Source organism: Ambystoma mexicanum, chromosome 12 (genome assembly GCF_040938575.1).
Source record: "Ambystoma mexicanum isolate Mex_15411 chromosome 12, UKY_AmexF1_1, whole genome shotgun sequence".
Taxonomy (NCBI): domain Eukaryota; kingdom Metazoa; phylum Chordata; class Amphibia; order Caudata; family Ambystomatidae; genus Ambystoma; species Ambystoma mexicanum.
Window position 1 is genome coordinate 791,090,309 of NC_090936.1, and position 17,827 is coordinate 791,108,135.

Genomic DNA, 17,827 nt, shown 5'->3' on the forward strand with positions numbered 1-17,827 from the left:
CTCCTTTGGAATTTCGTCCAAGATGTATGTCAATTCATCCTGGGCCGGGTGGGTGGGCTGATAAACCTAGGGTGTCCACCACTATGGAAACCAGGTGCTGAAAAGCAGTCTGAGGCTTGCCTGGGGTAGGAACAGGGAGCATGTACATATCTGGCGAGGTGCCCAAGCAACTTGCATGTGCAAGTCTGCATCAAGGTCCACCAAGTCACTATCATCGGTATACAACTCCTCTGGGACATCCCCAACTTCCCGAGGGTGAAGGGATTCCAAACCAAAAGGGATGATGTCCCCTTCCTCATAATAAATGAGACGGCAATCTATTAGGGAGCGGGACATACTCCCAAGGAATTCCGGCGACACAGATGTCTGTCAGCGCCGCCGTGGGAGAGATGGTCTAAGCTGAAGGACCAGCATCCGAAGACAGAGCAGTGCGGCCACTACACAGGAGCTCGTCAGTATTTTTCTCTGTTGGGCTCGAAGGCTCAAAGTCATGCAGTTTGTCCACGTCTCTGGCCGGCTCGTCTGAGCGTGGTGAACTCCATCAGCACTTAAGCCGCTGGTGCTGGGCCTCCATTGGCAAAGATGTTTAGCATCTTAAGCCTGAAGACCTCCCATTCCTCTAGAGAAGAGAATTTGGTTGGGAAAGGTATCCGATGTGCATGGTCATCGGGGAAGTCCCTAGAGTGGTGGGCTCCTTGTTTTCAACAAGGAAGAAGTGTGGTGCCTTGACGAACCACCCGGGAGCGAAACCTCTTGCAGTTTTCTCTTTTTGCCCTACCAGACCTGGGAAACAATGTTGCTGCAAGGACTGAAGCCATGCGTCGTTGAACGTGTCCACCCGCCGCTCTTTTGCTTGTGGAGGAACGTGAACAGTTTTGCTTCCCGTGACAAAGCGCCTTGGGGTGCATCAACTGACAATGCACAATCCTGCATCACTTGCCCCTCACTGAGACAATAAAAGCAAATCCTATGAGTATCTGAGATGGCCATCTGATGTTACCAGTCAAAGCAGGGTTTAAACCAGGTAAATGTTGATGGATTCAGCATGTCGAGTGCACGGAAAAAAAGAATTAAGGTCATGGGGCGCAGCGCCTCTATATATACTGGCACCGACTTAAAGTCTGGCGGGTGATTTATAGAGGTGTGGGTCGGAGCAGCAATGCACCCCTAGCAGCGGAAAAGATTCTGAAGAGGAGCTGCGCTGGGGAGATAGCTATCAAAGACAAGGCTCTGTGGGAGGAAGGAAACCATTAGGAGGTATTTTGTTCTCTTTCAACTCATTTCAGTAGTGAAACATAATGGTCTTCTGCATCAATGCCGATTCTGGAGGTTTGAGTAATGTGACCTTGGGCAATCTTGTACCTACTTTGCATGCATGTATGTATGTGTAAAGGATGTTTTGAGGCTCTCCAAAATGTTCAAACATTGGACCCAATACATATTGGGAAAGAAACCATTACAAATATTGGACACCAACAGCTAGGTGAAAGCTCGCTCCTCTAAATTGAAAAACATACTCTGAACAATCAAAGGTCTCACATGAATTGGAAAACAGTCGGATGTGTCTAAAGGTACATGTATTCTAACATTGCACGAACAATGCTGTTTTTGACAATATGCAAACATCTTACAAATTGCATTTTGAAATCTAAAATTTGTTAACTACTGACATTCAAATTTTGACATAGCATATTATTTCTGAGTTATGATTTGCCAACAAATCTACAAATAATGTAGGTTTGTGTGCCTTTATGTTGGCTCCACTGGGGAAGTCCTCAAAAAGGTCCCATGCATTTGTGATGTGGTAGACTAGGTACATCTTATCCAAAAAGGTTCTGCAATCAACAAAGCACAGTCAACAAGGGTAAAACAAACACGATTGCTAGAGAATCAGGGCTACTGTTCTATGCATGGAATGGGGGAACTATCTAGGAAATGCAGTTATCATGCAAAGCCATACAGGAAACAGAGGGCACACCGAGAGGCACAGTAGGAGATGCAAAAAAAGAAAAAAATTCATAAACTGGCTAAAATGAAACACCTGCCTGGCTATGTAAAGAAGAAATGAAGAGAAGAAATGAAGAGAAGAAATTACAAGTCCACAGACTGTAGCTGCCTACAGGACTCTGAGAGTTTGGCAACCACTCTGGTCAAGGCCCTATTCTCAGCCACCAGCCGCTCATTTAACTCTCTCATAGTCTGAATCTGTTTAACTTCATGTAGGTTCTGCAAGAATCAGAACACAAAGGAAAAGAAAGGTGAAAGAAAAAACAAACAAGGCTAAAATAAAGGAAAAATACATTTATAAGAAGAAAGAACAGATAGTTTGCAGTCATATGATTACATTGAAATACCATTAAAAAGATAATACAGGCCTTAATACTATTCAATTAACTTTAATGCTATGTGACCACACACAGTAAATATGGATGGATCAACATTATCAAAGAAAATGTGGAATAAATGTGAAACAAAGTCTACAACATGTATTCTACATAAGCAAATGTTACCATGGCATGATTTTGAACTCTCCCCTATGCTTACTAATGCATCATAAATGATACACACATCACATCAGTGATGAGCACATTGCCTATATCGGATGCTTACAGAATAGTGGGAGTGACGGGAAGAATATTAATCACTTTAAAGAACCACCAAATTTGAAACGTTAATGGGAAACTAAACCATGGAATGCCAGCACAGTGGACGGTGCGGTTGAAGTGAAGGAAATTAGTAATTAATAGCAACATGTTTCATAGTACAAAATAAATGAGTAAACTCTGTGTGAAGATTGCTTAACTTGGATGCATTAACTTTGCTGCAAAATAAAGGCAGAACTGTACTATTGAAGTACTTCCGTAGTACACCTTAACACTATCTGAAAGTATGAACTGCAGATTCTGTACTCACAACTGTACTTTTCTCAAGTTAATTCAGAATGTTTTAAAGTGAGAAAATAACAGTGATTTCTAGAGCTGCCAGTCCATTAGCCCCATTCTATCCCGATAAAAATAGTGGAAGCACTCAGACTTAGGTGCAGCATGTCTAGACACTCAGACCACAGAATTGCATCCTGCTCAGCCTTCTTAGTCGAGTTCCTTTTCTACTTGTAAACTAGCAAGAGTGGATGATTAACTAGATTAAGGGGGTATTTCATTAAATAACAGAACCAAAATCACTAGGCTCACTCTTCCTGCTTATATATGCCCAAATTCCTGAGCATAACCAGATTCAGTCAAGATAGATTGATCATTGAGTGAAATGAAGTACTGTCTGTAGAGATGTTAGACAGGTGATTGGGCTTGCAGAATGTCTGCGAATAAACCCAAGTGGCTGTCAGCGTGTACATCCGGATATCCAACAGTGCTGTGTTGGTCCTAATTGCCTGGAGATATATTATCATGGGGAAATAAGTTCCTGCACAGAGTAACATTCTGTAACATAAGACACTACTCGGACAACACAAGATTTAGAAGCATCCTTTACATGGTTCAAGCAATCGTGGCTTAGAAGTAGAAACAGAAAACATCTTGTTTGTTAAACACTCATTAGGCACAGACCAAGAATTTGCAAGTAAGATTTTGAGGAAAGATTTGATTTATAGAAAGGATTGACTAAGGTGAAGCTGGAGACCTATTTGGTATTATTACACAATATGTATAGTTCTGTAACACAAAGCATTACGTGGCAAGCAGAAGCCACAGCAACCAGGGAGTCCATGTCCATGCAGCCAGATTAACACCACCAAAAGCACCATGTTCAGTGTTTTATGAGCAAGCACTGAAAAAATAATATTCAGTTCCTAAACCTTGTATGGTCCACACAAAGGAGATACAAGTGGAGATGCATATAAAATTATGTTGCAAATTTCATTCTGAAAGGGTTAAATGATTGTTGGTGTGTCTTTATGCTAAAACTGGGGACCTAATGATCAAAAGGACTTACATGAATGTGATGAGTAAAAAGGTGACACATGAAGCACAACTCAATGTTCAGTTGAGGACAAAGTATTGGGTCATTCTCACAGATTTTTGTAACGCAGATTCATTATTTAGGATATTCTATCTCCAGCGACAGCTGACTTTGGAAATGTTTTTGCCACCAGGGAGAACACCACTGTTCAACGTTGGCTCTGTTGCACGCCCCATGTCACCCATGATGATGTGCCAGTATATGTAGAGCTGCTGCACCCCATAACCTCCATTGGTTTTTCTCTGCACAATTCGGGGGCCACCATTTAGCTTGCTAAAACCTTGATTTACTGCATCATGCCTAACCCTATGAAGGCTTCAAACTTCAAACCTGGTTCGGATCGCCGGAGGCAGATGTCTGTCTCGAACACTCACAGGATTTGCTTGTATTGCATGGGGGAGGGACTCCACCTGCAAGATTGAGGGCCATACCAATCAATACATCTAGAGGTCCTTTGGGTGCATGCAACTAAACGGTTTACATACTTCCACAAGCATGGTACGAGGACCCCTTCAAACTCTCCAGGCATGGGGCACAGAAGGGCATCAGTAGCAGCACAGGAAAGGGGCCCACTCCTTGTGCAACTCATCCAAGCATCACATTTCTTCGTCCTCAAACAAATGGCATCACCAATCCAGAAATTCTTTGGTGGACTAGACACCAATGCCTCAGTTACCCTTCCTTACTCAATCCTCTACACAGCAGTAGATTGTTCAGCAGACAACCCTTGGCATTTTTGTCAAGGCTTCAGAACAGACAACAGGTCGCACTGCACTTGAAGCTGGCACAGGCTTCTCTCGAACCATGACTGCATGCCCCCAGGCTTGGTCGGGGCAGTAGGGGATACGGCTCGATCTTGGCACTGAGCAGCTCCCTTTTCAGGCACCAAGCTCCAGGGCCCCAGTCCCCTCACCCTGCCAGAACCTCACTGGATTATGCCCCGCAAATTCATCTCAAAGAGGTCTGTCATCTTTGACAAAGATGGTGACACTCCTTTTTGGAATGGAACCCCTTTATTTTTTATTTGATTTAATTGATTTACAATCTTTACAAAGAAACATAGAATGTTTTCCTTAGCTAAATCGGGTATTCCCCCTAGACAGAAGAAAAAGTTAAGTAAAATCGGATCCCTTTAAGACATGGAGACTTTTCTTTATTTCTTTGCCTTTTGGGCGTTTTAATCTGTTTTCTGTTGCAGGTTCCTCCTCCTTGTTAGTTTCCTATCCTTGTAAATCGTGGATCTTCTATGCCTTAGCCTGGCAAGATTTGAGTCCAGAAAGAGACCAAAGCTATTACTAAAGTAGCCCTCTCACCACTCATCAATGCTGTCCACCACTCCTCTGCATTGTATAGTTGATACTTTTACAAGTGCTGCCCCAGAAAGGTTTTTCTCTCCTCCACTAAACCTTGGCAGTACAGTAGCAGATGTTTAAAAGTTTCAACCTTGTCTAATTCCTTGCAGTATCAACATTAATTTTGTTCTGATTTTACTCTTATTGTGATAATCTCGTTGGTAGGGAGAAGATTTAATCGCATCCTCTAAAAATGTATCTTGATATGGTCTGCTAGGAAATTTCATCAAGTAGCCCGAAGGTAGGTTTAGCTTTATGCAGGCCATTGGAAGATTGGCGGTTTAGTGATAGGTGGAAGCGACAGCAAGAGTACAGATCCAGTCATGGACGCCTAGTTTCCTTTTAACTCTTGTGGGGTTAAACCTCAAATCCTCTTCCAAACAATTGATTTCCCCCAATTTCAGTCTGTTTTCTAACACTGAATTGTGTAATAGTTTACTTGTATCCACCCACCACCCCATTAATTCTTTATTGATTATCTCAAAGATTTTTGGTCACTCTGGTAGGATGATTTTTCTGAAGACTGTTTGGCTGTTCAAATCCACCAATGCTTGAAGGGAAAGGAGGCCCAGTTCTCTTTGTATAGTTGCTATTGGAGTTCAGTTGGGGAGACCCAACACTTGTCTCCAAAAGACACGTTTTCATTGGTATTTCTAGCATGCCCTCGACTCCGTAGGTCACTGAAGGCACTACCTGTGCCATGAAGTAATTCAGAGGCAGTAGCATGGATAAAATGCCATATTTCTTTTCCATAGCCCATGCCTGAATGGCCAAGGCCTTGGTTTTCTCAGGGAGATAGTTTTGCATCGCGGATTCCACTCGGCTGTTGCTCAACGGGACTCCTAGATATTTAAATTGCTTAACTTGCTCAATCCAGAAGGAATTAAAAAACCATCGAAACTTCTTTCTTTTTTTTATTTTTAAAAACACATGTTTTCGGTTTTTTATTTGTTTATCTCAAATTAGTTTTATTTATTGTATTTCTGGCGACTATCAAGCTGTAGCTGAAGACCCACTGTAGTTTGGTCTATTAAAATTAGGTCATCAGCATACAGGAGACAGGTCAAACGAACTCCCCCTATAGTTGGAGAAAAGGATCCGATTGTGGACTCAAACTCCTGAAGATCTGTCAAGTTGAAGTTAAAAAATGCTGGAGCAAGTGGACATTCTTGTTTAACGCCACCAGCTGTGTGAATTTCTGATAATGTTCCGGATGTGATTTAAGCATACTCGCATGGACGTGTTTCAAGTGAACAGCGATTAGAGGTTCCAAAATTGTTGTGAAGATGTTTGCAGCCGTACAAATCCCATTTGAAAGTGGTCACTACAGCCAACCCTTCTCTGGCGGGAGTTGAGAACTTCCCAGAGGAGTTGTATGGTAAGGGAGAGAACTTATTGGAGCTGGCAGTGGACCTACAGGAGGCCAGCGGCCTGTACACTTGCCCGGAGCAACATATCCTTCCAGTGCCAACTTCTGGAAGAATCCATACTTCTCTACAGGGAGTGGTGGCTAAGGTGTTCTAATCACTTGGCTTGTCAGCACCGTCCAAGCACAAGGTGCAATATGATCTGACCAACATTTTGGAAGAAGGTCCTATGCCGGATATCCTGCTTTCATTCAATCCAGAAGTGAGGGCCCTTGTGTGGGCAGCCAGGGCGAAACCGGCAGTGGTCGAGGACCTTACAAAAAAGCATTATCTGGCTATGTCTAATCTGGAGTCTCACACCACCCATGTGTTGCCATAGTATGGTGGGACAGGACACCAGGGTGAGCCTCAAAATAACCTATTTCCTCTTGCGGCCTCCAGACAGTAAGAGCAAGAGGCTAGATGCCTGGAGACACAGAGGGTTTGTGTCAGGATGCCTTGCCCCAAGGGCTGTTAATGTGTCTTACACCCTGGTCAAGTAGTTACAAGTATTTATTTGGGCTCTGGAGTGTCGTCCCCGGTGCAGCAGAGAACTTGCCTGCAAAGGAGATGAGGGAGGGTTTTTAATGCTTCAAGGATGACCAGGAGGTAGCACACAAGACTCTGCAATCAGGACTTGACAGAGCCGACTGTGTGGCAGGAGCAAATGGTACTATATCAGTCCTGAGGAGGCACTCACAGAAGAGGCCCTCATTAATAGCCTGTGATGACCAAGCTGTGCTTCTGAGCATGCCCTTTGATGAGTGCAACCTGCATGGGGCAAAGGTGGACAAGTCCCTCCAGAGATTTCAGACATTCAAGGCAACAGCCAATTCTTTAGGCATGGCAGTACATCAGCCTTTCTCCTCTGCCCAGTGGGGAAGAGGTTTTCACCCCTTTGCCTCATACACCCACTGTAGTAAGGGTCAGGTTCTCAGCCTAACAATAATGCCACCCCCTGCCAGGGTAGAGGCCATGAGGTACAGAGTGGGTTTTGTTGCCTCAACTGTCCCCACAGCAGCCGCCAAGACAAAACCATAGAAGGGGACTCTTCCCCTACTTCACCCAGCTGGGCAGAAGGATAGCCCCGTTTGATGAGGAGTGGCATTGCATCACTTACGTTGCATGGGGCTTACAGGTTTTGACCCAAGGTTTGAGCCTCCCGATTGTTTAATGCCCACACCCTCCCACTATGGCCCTTTGATGCCTCTGGCCTTTCTCCTTCTGGAGAGGAGTCTACTTCTGTGGAAGCCACATAATTGGTGCCCCGCTCAGTGTGAGGCAATAACTGGTACTTTTTACTTTCTCATACTGAAGAAAGATTGGGGGGGATTGTGGGGGGCACTCAGATATCTTGGATCGGAGGCTTTTGAAGTTGTACCTGTGCAAGGACAAGTTCAAGGTAGCCACTTTCGGCAAAATCCTTTAAGCCCTCGAACTGCAAGACATGCTTTTTCTAAAGCTACAAGACGCCTACTTCCATGTGCTGATCGATTACCGCATGGAGATTTATAGTTGGGACCTCAAACTACCACTTCAAGGTTCTGCCATTCAGCCTTCCTTCTGCACTCAGGGTCTTCACCAAGCTGTTGGCGGCTCGCTCAGGAGTTTTGGAAAAATAATATAATGCGTCGTCCCTCAAAGGCATCCGTCTCCCTTCGAGGTTGATGTCATTGATAGTATAAATAGCACGCACCACGCCCCTTACTTCAGTTCCATTTTTCCGCGATAGCTTTCGATTTGGATACAGCGTCACTGATTTCTCACTAAACTGTGTCACATCTCCACAATGTCGTCTTCTACCCTGAAGACCGGGTTCAAGCAATGTGTTGACTGTGGATCGAAGATGTCGATAACTGATCCACATTGGGTCTGTTTATGGTGTCTTGGTGTTGACCGCAGAACAATTGACTGTGGATCTTGCCAAGCCATGAATGTTAAGGCATTGAAGGAATGCAAGGGGAAACTCGCGGCACGTAGGTCCCAGCTAAAAACCCTGTCTCCATCAAAAAGGAGTTGTTCGGATGAGTCGAGAGGTGATTCCCCGCTGAGGAAATGATTGAAGATACGCTCCCGAAGCGGTGCTCCCCACTCTTCAGCTTCTTTGGAAAAAAATTAAGAAAAGACACCATAGATCCCACCCCCGGACTCCTCACCTGAACACAGGGTAGCTTGCCTGGGTAAGTTGGCAACTGCAGCTGAATGGGAGGCTTTTAAGTTCCTATGGTCATCCAGACGTGGATCCCTTGCTCACTGTGCTCAGAGAGGCACAGCTCCACTTCGACGATGAGGCCCAACAAGGCTGAAACACGTGTATGGGGTTGCGGTTGGTACTCTAAGAAAATTGCCATAGCATTTCGGTGCTGGACAGCCCATGTGGGCGGGACAAAGACTGATCAGCAAATGGGTATTTCCCATCTGTGAAAGGTACAGTGAGCTAAAGTCTGGCTGTGGACTCTCGAGTGGGTACCTTCCCAAAGAACAGGTCATTTAGCCGTGTTCGTTCTCGCAGAGGGGCGCCTATGGACTATTTTTTTATTTTAGGCAGGAGATGTTAAATATATTTGAGAAGGCAGCCCCCACCCCTCCGCCCGAGAGAAAAGACAAAGATCCATGACCCTATTGACCCTTCCAAGGCCAACAAGGAGAAAATTAAGGCTAAAGTTTGCGTGTCCTCGAGCCCGGGTGAAAAGCCGCCGACCTATCTAGAGCCCTATAGGCAAGGACAGGACCAGCCCTGGTCCTTCGAAGACTCCGATTCTCGGGTAGAGTCCTTCGAAGCCAATTCTATCAGCGTCTATGGCGTCGACACCTCCGACGGAAATTGAAAAAACATACAAGCCTCTTCCAAAGAAAGATTTTTTCAAGTCTGTCTCTTTGAATTTCGAAGAACACAAGCCCGCGGATCAGGACACACCACTTTTTGGGATAGAATATGGCACAGCCAATGTTCTTGAGGGCCTCACATCAGAGGAATCAAGGATGAGGGACTTATATGACTATTTACAAACAGCAAGTGGCCTTGACACTTCACCAGAATTAGAATTTGGAAAGCTTGATCCATTAGAACACACCATGATATCTTACAGGCAGTTAATGGGCAAAGTAACAATTTCTGGGATTGGGCAGACCAGCTCCATCTTTTGAACAAGATGACCTCACGGACATCTTAAATTAAACAAGGGTCCCTATTAAGAATGTTGCCTTTTCATGTAGCCCTTAAAAAAAAGGGTAAAGACTAAGCACAGAAGACAAACCTGACTGTAAATAAAACCCTTACAAAGACATATACACCTTCTAGTAGCGACCAGGAATATGTGTCCAAACGCCCTACTTTGGAAAGCTTGGGATGGTTCACGCTGCAACTTCCACCTCAAGATAGGCAGCATATTCCACAATACCACCGGACAGAGATAACAAGCGTTTCGACGCTATGGCAAAGTATTTTCAGCCGGAGTATGGCCTTGAGGTCCGTCAAAGCCACTTGTGCTCTTGCTATATTTACCTACACCTTGTGGGATATCTCTACGGCGGCTGTACATATCCCCGATTGAGAGGAAAGAGAGGGCTTTTTTAACATTGTGAAAGATGGGAAAGACGCTATGTGCGAGTTTCTCAAATCAGGTTTGGACTCTGTCGACAGTATTAGCAGAGCCATGGCGGCGTGCTTTGCTATACTCAGATTTGCGTGTTTGAGGAAGTCTGGGTTTGCACCAGATGTGCAGTCTAGACTTCGCAACACACCCTTTCACAGCACCCAACTACTTGGCAGTAAGGCTGACTACAGCCTAGAAAAATTACAGACCTCAAAAGCGGCAGCCAAGACCTTCAGCGCTGCCATCAGACAACCACAAAATTTGAATCCCATTGCACAGGCTTGGGAGGGTACATCTTTTCACTACTACTCCTCATTTGGAAGAGTGAGAGGACTGGCCAGTCAAAGAGGTCAAAGGAAATTCCCTTGGGTGGACGAGGAAGAGGTGCTAAGCCCGCCAAAGCAACTTGTTTTAACCCCCTCAGTCGCTATTTCAGCTGCCTCAAAACCACTCTGGTGCCTTAATCCACAGGACCCCAGTGGGAGGCAGACTCAGTCAGCATCTGGAAGAATGGTGAGGCATTACCTCAGATGCTTGAGCATTGCAAACAGTAGCCCAGGGTTACTGTCTCCCCTTTTGTAAGAAGGTCTTGGCTTCATCCACCACGGGGCCATTCTTACAAAATTCTGGATCCATTCCACTTGCAGGAAATATTGAGGCTGCTAGAGAAAGGTGCTATAGAAGCAGTATCTGTGACAGAGAGAAACAAGGGGTGGTACTCTCCTTACTTTTTGATACCCAAGAAAGAGGATTGGGACCCATTTTGGACTTGAGATGCTTGAACAAATTCCTTCGGGAAGGACAAGTTCAAAATGGTTACCCGTTCTCGGATCCTTCAGGCCCTCAAGCTTCAGGATTGGATGGTGTCATTGGACCTTCAGGATGTTTACTTTCATGTATCCCTATCCATCACAAGCACAGAAAGTGCCTGAGATTCACTGTTGCCATTATCACTTTCAAGTTGTGCTATTCGGGCTGACATCCGCCCTGAGGTTTTTCACCAAGTTGATGGCGGTACTGGCAGCGAGTCTCAGGAGAGGGGGGAATCACGTCTACCCCTATCTGGGCAATTCACTGATCAAGTAACAAGTTCTCCTGAACAAGTCCTGGAACATTTCAGTATCACCTGTCACTCTCTCCGCAGACTAGGCTTCTCTCTCAATTCCAAGAAGTCCCACATGATACCTTCCCAAAAGTGCCAGTTCACGGGATTGGTCCTGGATGCGTTCTTGGGGAATGCCTCGCCACCCGATGTGAGGGCTCAACACATTCTGCAGATCGTCACCAAATTCCAGAATGCCCAACATCTTCCGGCCTTCGATTTCTTTCTTGAGGTTGCTTGCCCTCATGGCATCCTGCATTTTCCAGGTGCCAGAGGCTCGCCTGAGGATGAGATCCATCCAGTGGTCCATCAGGTCCCAGTGGTCTCAGTTTTCGGGCAAGATGTCAGATCTACTCCAGGTTCCGAGCAGGGTCACACAGGTTCTCCTGTGGTGGGCTTGCGAGGACAACGTTCTGTAGGGGAAACCTTTTTGGCAGCCATTGTCGGAGATAATAGTAGTTACGGATGCCTCACTCAACGGGTGGGGAGCCCACACCAACAATCTGACGGCCAGCGGTTGTTGGTTTCCATCGGAGTCCAAACTACACATCAACCTTTTGGAATCGAGGGCAATCAAACTAGTGCTGACTGAAGGCCTTTCTGCCCTCTGTACGGGGAAAGACTGTCCAGATAATGACAGACAACACAGTGGCCATGTACGATCTCAACAAGAGAGGAGGTGTAGGGTCACTACCACTGTGCATAGAGGCAATGCAGTTTTGGTTCTGGGCAATTGAAGGAATCTCCCTATCAGCAGTTCATCTAGCCGGAGAGAAGAACACGTCGGCGAACACTCTGAGCAGGCAGAGCACAGTCTCTCATGAGTGGGAACTAGCTCAGGAAGCTTCTGGTAGATCTGTTGGCGTCCAGTGTCAACCAAAGTGTGAGCTGTTCCGCTCCAGGGAATTTACTCCGAGAGGAGCTCTAGGGGACACTTTCGTAGGGAATGGGAGTTTCCGCTCATGTACGAGTTTCCTCCAGTCCCCATCATTCCGCACGCGATCAGGAGGTTGAGAAAGATCGGCAAATCCATGATCCTAACTGCTCTGGACCACAAAGAGAGGACCTCCTCTCACAAGAGGAGGGTCGGGTTCTTGATCCAGAGGTCAAGACCCTCAACCTTCACGCATGTTTGTGAGAGGTAGAAATACAAGGATTGGGACCTCCCGGAAGACGTGATGGAGATTTTGCTTTTTGGCCAGAAGGCCAGCATAAATGTCTCTGTATCGCTGCCGTTGGAACAAGTTCTGCAGCTGGGGTAGGGAGTAGAATGTGGATCCTTTTTTCAATGCAATACACCTAGGGTGTTGTCATTCCTACTGCATCTAGCTAATCTGGGGCTCCAGATTTGCACCGTGAAGGTTTACAAGCAAGCGCTTTCGATTTTTAAGCGCACGACAGAAGAAACTTCTTACTTTAAGATGCCGAAGATTAATCAATTATTTATTTATTTTTTTTTACAAACTTTATTTTGTATTTTATCTCAAGAGCTCCGGTTACAAACATGCAGAAGAATGAAAGCATGGTATAATTCATTCTGTGTCATGTTTTCTTACAGTTTTCATGCTGTTACTTATGCAGTTGAGTTCTTGAGCATAATAGTTAATTAACAAATTAAAAATTAACAGATATTCCCTCTCCCTGCTTGTTCTCTTATTAGTAAAGTTCGGTTGAGTTTAAAATAAAACATGTCCATTTGTGTGTGCTTGCGGTTCCCGTCCTCGGGATGATTCTTCTTGGCCTTCTTGATCATATTATGGAGACTTTTCGTAATATTCTAGGTTTAAAGTACATTTGTTCTTTGTCCCTAGTGAATTCATGAAGGGGCATCCACGTATCCAAGTATTTCGAGTATGAGCCGTTACCTTTTCTAGGGCCATGATTTCCCATAGTTTAACCCACCACATAGCTTCAACTGGGCCTTGATTGTTTTTCCACATATGTGCCAAGTTAATCCTTGCTGAGCTTAACATGTGGGTGATGAGCATGGCATTGTTCCTGGTATTTGCATAAATATTCTCTATTGCTGCCCCCAACAATATCACCACATTTTCAGTGGGAGAGCACCCATTTCATATAAGAATCTGGGGAGTAGGGACATCTTAACTGCCGCTATCCGCGCCGACCAGGATAGCTCCTGCATATCCCACATTTTCAGGTCTTCTATCAATGTTGTCAACAGTCTCGGGATGTTTGCCCCATAGAGCTTCCTGTAGGTAGGTGCTAGGTTTATGCCTAAATAGGCTATGGGTCCTTGACTACATTTTAGTGGATATTTCCTCCCCCACCCTGTCACCCTCTCCGGGTTTTCTGTTATGTTTATGTTAAGTGCGCTAGATTTTGGGTAGTTAATGTAGAACCCTGAGACTTACGCAAATTTCTTTAGCATTGTAATTGCTTGGGGGAGAGAATGCTCTATTTCTTTGAGAAAAAGTAGGACATCGTCTGCATATAAAGCCATAAAGCTATTTTCTGGGTTCCACAGGTCCCCGTGTCCACCCCCTGGATGCCTTGTTCTACTGCTCGTATTCCCTGTGCTAGCGGCTCAATGGCCATTGCAAACATTTACGGTGAAAGGTGACACCCCTGTCTAGTGCCCTTGCGAATTGGGATGCTCTCGGTCAGCTGGCCATTAATCATCAATCTTGTCGATGGGTGTATGAAATTGGCCAGTACCATGCGAGAGAAAATCGGACCACATTCAAATTTCTCCAAGACCAGCTGGAGAAAGCTCCATCTAGACTGTCAAAAGCCCTAGAAGCATCCAGCGCTATTATGGACATAGGCTGGCCTGTTCTTCGTGCACATTCTATGATATTTATTGCTCTAATATTATTGTATGTGTGGCGTCCTCTTACAAAGCCCGCCGATCCAAGTGAATTATTTTTGGGAGGACTTTGGCTAACCTTTGTGCTAAGACAGTGGAGTAGATTTTTGCATCACCGTTTAGCCAAGAGATGGGGAAATAACTGGCACATTCAGATGGGTCTCTATCTGGTTTTAAGTGGAGGACTGTGATGGCTGGACTCATTTCCCCCGTGACTTGGTCAGTGTCTCTTATATAATTGAATAGGTGTGTTAGTGGGCCGACCAATACATTTTGGAAAGTTTTGTAGTAGGCATACCCAGGCCATCCGGGCCCGGGGATTTCTTCCCTTTCAAGGTGCTAATGACTCCCCGCACCTCCTCTTCTGATATAGGTGCTTCTAACTCTAGTCTGTCGTTGTCAGTGATTTGTGGCAGTTCCATTTGTGCCAAGATTTTCGTTTGCGTCTCCCTTTGTAAATTATCCCCTGATAGATGTCTAATGTAGAATGCATGCATGACCTCTGCTATCCCTTTTTCGTCTTTGGCCACCTCTCCCCCTCCATGTGCTAATTGGGTAATGCGGTTGCGGTTCCTATGCTTTTTCAATTTGGCCGCTAATAGCCAGTTGGCTTTATCCCCTTTTATATAGTACGTTTGTTTTGTTTTTAGGAGGAGTTGTGCGGATTCATCCACGTAGTGAGCCTCTAATGCGGCTTTAGTTTGAGTTCTCGCAAGTTCTTTGAGATTTTTTATCTTTATATTGCGCTTCTGCTGCCTTCACTTTAGTTTCTAGTTCCTGCCTCGCTCTTTCTTTTCTCCTTAGGAAATTCACTGTGTGCGCAATAAATTCCCCTCCAACTACTGCCTTGCTAGCATCACATTGTCGCTGGGTATTGCTGGGAGAGTTTTATCCTTCCAGGCGTCCATAACGCAGTTGAAATCTCCCCCCTATAAGGATTTGACCTCTTCCCCATTCTGCTATTTTTGGGAGCAGCTCCATCAGGAACCGATCTTGCTGTTCATTGGGAGCATAAATCGCCACCATAGTCACTTGTTGGTTCATTAGAGTTCCCCCTTCTGGATCTCTTAAACTGCTTCTCAAATTGGACTCCTTTAGCTATGAGAATTCCCACCCCTCTCTTTTTCGTCCCGCTCGAGGCTAAGAATTGCATTGGGAAGGCTCTGTGCTTCAGTCTGTGTTCGTTTTACGGGAGCAAGTGGGTTTCTTGCACCCACACCACTGAAGCTTGCAATTCCCCCAGCCGTCTCATAACAGACCTTTTTATAGGGGAGTTTAGCTCTTGAACGTTAAGCGTAACAAACGTCAGGCCCGCCATATTCGGGGTTAGACATCATATGATTAATCCACCTCCTTTCCCACTTGACCCTTTGGGCACTGCATTTATGTAGTTTTTGTTCTCAACAGTAAGTTGTGTTTTGTATAGAATTCTTTCCCTTTCCCGTGTCCCAAGTTCCCAAAACCTCATAACAGCAACAGGTAACATAAATTGTCACACAATTACAACAATTCACCAGGAATATATTTTTCTTTTTTTTTCTCTTCCTCCCTCTCCCTCTTCCTCCCTCTCCATCTTCCTCCCTCTCCCTCCCTCTCTTCCTTCCTCCACCCCCCCATCTCCGCGCCAGACCTCTTACCCTCAATTGAGTGACCCATTAGTGAAAGTTAATCTATCCTCTTCTCGGTTATTACCTCTATAGGGCCGCCCTTCAGATTCTTTCTCCCCAAATGAAATAGGCACTAGAAGTTCATAGCTTACAAGCAGCTCTTTACTCCTTTGTGTGGAATCATCGTGCTGAGTTTATCTCCTTATGTTCTTTAGTATAATCTTGTAAGCGAGATTGCGCTGGTTTCCAATGTTCTCTCTCCCGGGCCTCGCTTTCTTTAGGGTGATCCGATGGGGACCGCCCTTCGGTAGTGCTTTCCTTCCCCTCCATGTCCCTCATGAGCTCTTCCCGTTCTTCTTTTGTGATTTTGTATCGCTGTCCTTCCCAGTCAAAGCTCTGTTTGGGAAGTTCCATCGGTATTGAATTGCCTTGTTCCTTAACGAGTCCATCACCACCCGCAACCGTTTCCTTTTCTGTAGTGTGGCTTGCACTAGGTCCTGATAGAGTTGAATGGTTGTTGTCCAGAATCGGATGGGTTCTGTCTTGCGAGGTGCCTTCATGATATCTTCTTTTAATTGATACAGGTGTGCTCTGGAAAGCACATCTGGGGTCAAATTTCTATTGATTTGATAGGTGGAACAGACCCTATGGGTTCTGTCCAGAATTAGGTCTCCCTCATCTTCCAGCCCCAATATTTGTCAAAATAATTCACTTACTGTTCGTTGAAGCTCAGTCTGGGATTGATTTGTGTATGCCTCAAATTCATATGTTATTACACCTTGATCTATTTTCGGCATCCTCTTGTTTGTTTTGGACTCGGTCTAGTTGTTGCTCCAGTTCCTGGACTCTTCTGGATAGCATATCCTGTTCATGTCCTTGCTCTGCTAATGGTTCTGCTTCATCCACCCGCTTCTCCACTGCTGTGATCCCTTTATTTATTATTGAGATCTGCTATTGACTCAGCTAGGTCAGAGGCACTATCTCTAATGTCTTTTGTAAGCTCCTGTAGCACCTCCAGCAGGTCAGACTTGCGTAGCGTTGGGTCCCATTGTACCAGTTTGTCTCCTTGGGTAGGAGAGTGTACCTGCGCAGTTGTCTGCTGCAGGGTGCATTTCTGGGTGTCTGCAGCTTGCATGAGTGCCTTGATATCTCCAGAAGACGAGCCTTTCTGCTTCTGCCAATGCTTAGACATGTTTGATGAAGAGGAGACGCAGGAGTCCGGAATTAGCTTAAACCAGAAGCTTCGATACAGTAAAACCATCCAGGTTCCTTGCTTTTGGAGTTCCCACTGATTCCCGGATGTGATAGCCGATTTTTACCTTGCCCTATGATCGTGAGGCTTGCGAGCTATGTACGTAGGTGCTTCGAAACTCTTGCGCTCTATGGATGGTCACTTCACTTGTTGCGGTATGGGATCTCTTTCAGCTTCCCCGTGGGGGATTTTGCGTGCTGCTTTTAACTCTCGCCAGTTGCCGTGCGTTCAATGACCTGTCACCCTTTCTTCCTGCTTAGGTGCATCCTGTTGTCCCAGCTTCTCCTAAACGCTTTATGCGCATTGTACAATGCCTTTCAGGGCACTTCCTTCCTTAATCAGGGCGGGTTTCTTCTGCTATGTGTAGTGCCCTTAGTTTGTTTGACAGCCGGGGGCTTCCTGTAGTCTTGGGGGCTTTCGCTTACCTATTCCTCAGCCCCCTCCACTCTCTCCAGCTAAGCTCCTTCCTCAGACGATTGCTATAAGTGGTGGGCACTGCACCGCTCTACCATTCAGTCGTGCACTGCTTCGCAGCCCCCTCCTGCTTCCTGCTCTGGGGAGTGAACCGCGGTGCACCCGCTATCTTCTGCGCCTAGGGCTCTCTGCTGCGGTTGCTACACTCACACGTGTCCGCTCCTCTGCTCTCTTCACGGCTCATTATGTGCTCGCTGGGCTGTGGGCTTTCTTTAACTGTGGCTGCTGTCTTATCC

The 17,827-nt window shown here is 45.6% G+C and overlaps 1 protein-coding gene across 3 annotated transcripts in view; it reads right to left on the reverse strand.

The window, feature by feature from the left end:
• Positions 1–17,827, reverse strand: part of PPP1R12A (protein phosphatase 1 regulatory subunit 12A) — a 2,468,713-nt gene that overhangs the window by 47,340 nt on the left and 2,403,546 nt on the right. For 2 of the 3 annotated variants that reach the window (XM_069629290.1, XM_069629288.1), the window contains one exon: positions 2,046–2,226. The exons of the other annotated variant lie outside the window; for it this stretch is intronic. In XM_069629290.1, coding sequence (XP_069485391.1) covers positions 2,092–2,226 — 135 coding nt within the window. In that variant the 3' untranslated portion in view covers positions 2,046–2,091. The remainder of the gene's footprint in view (positions 1–2,045; positions 2,227–17,827) is intronic. 3 annotated transcript variants of the gene reach the window in all.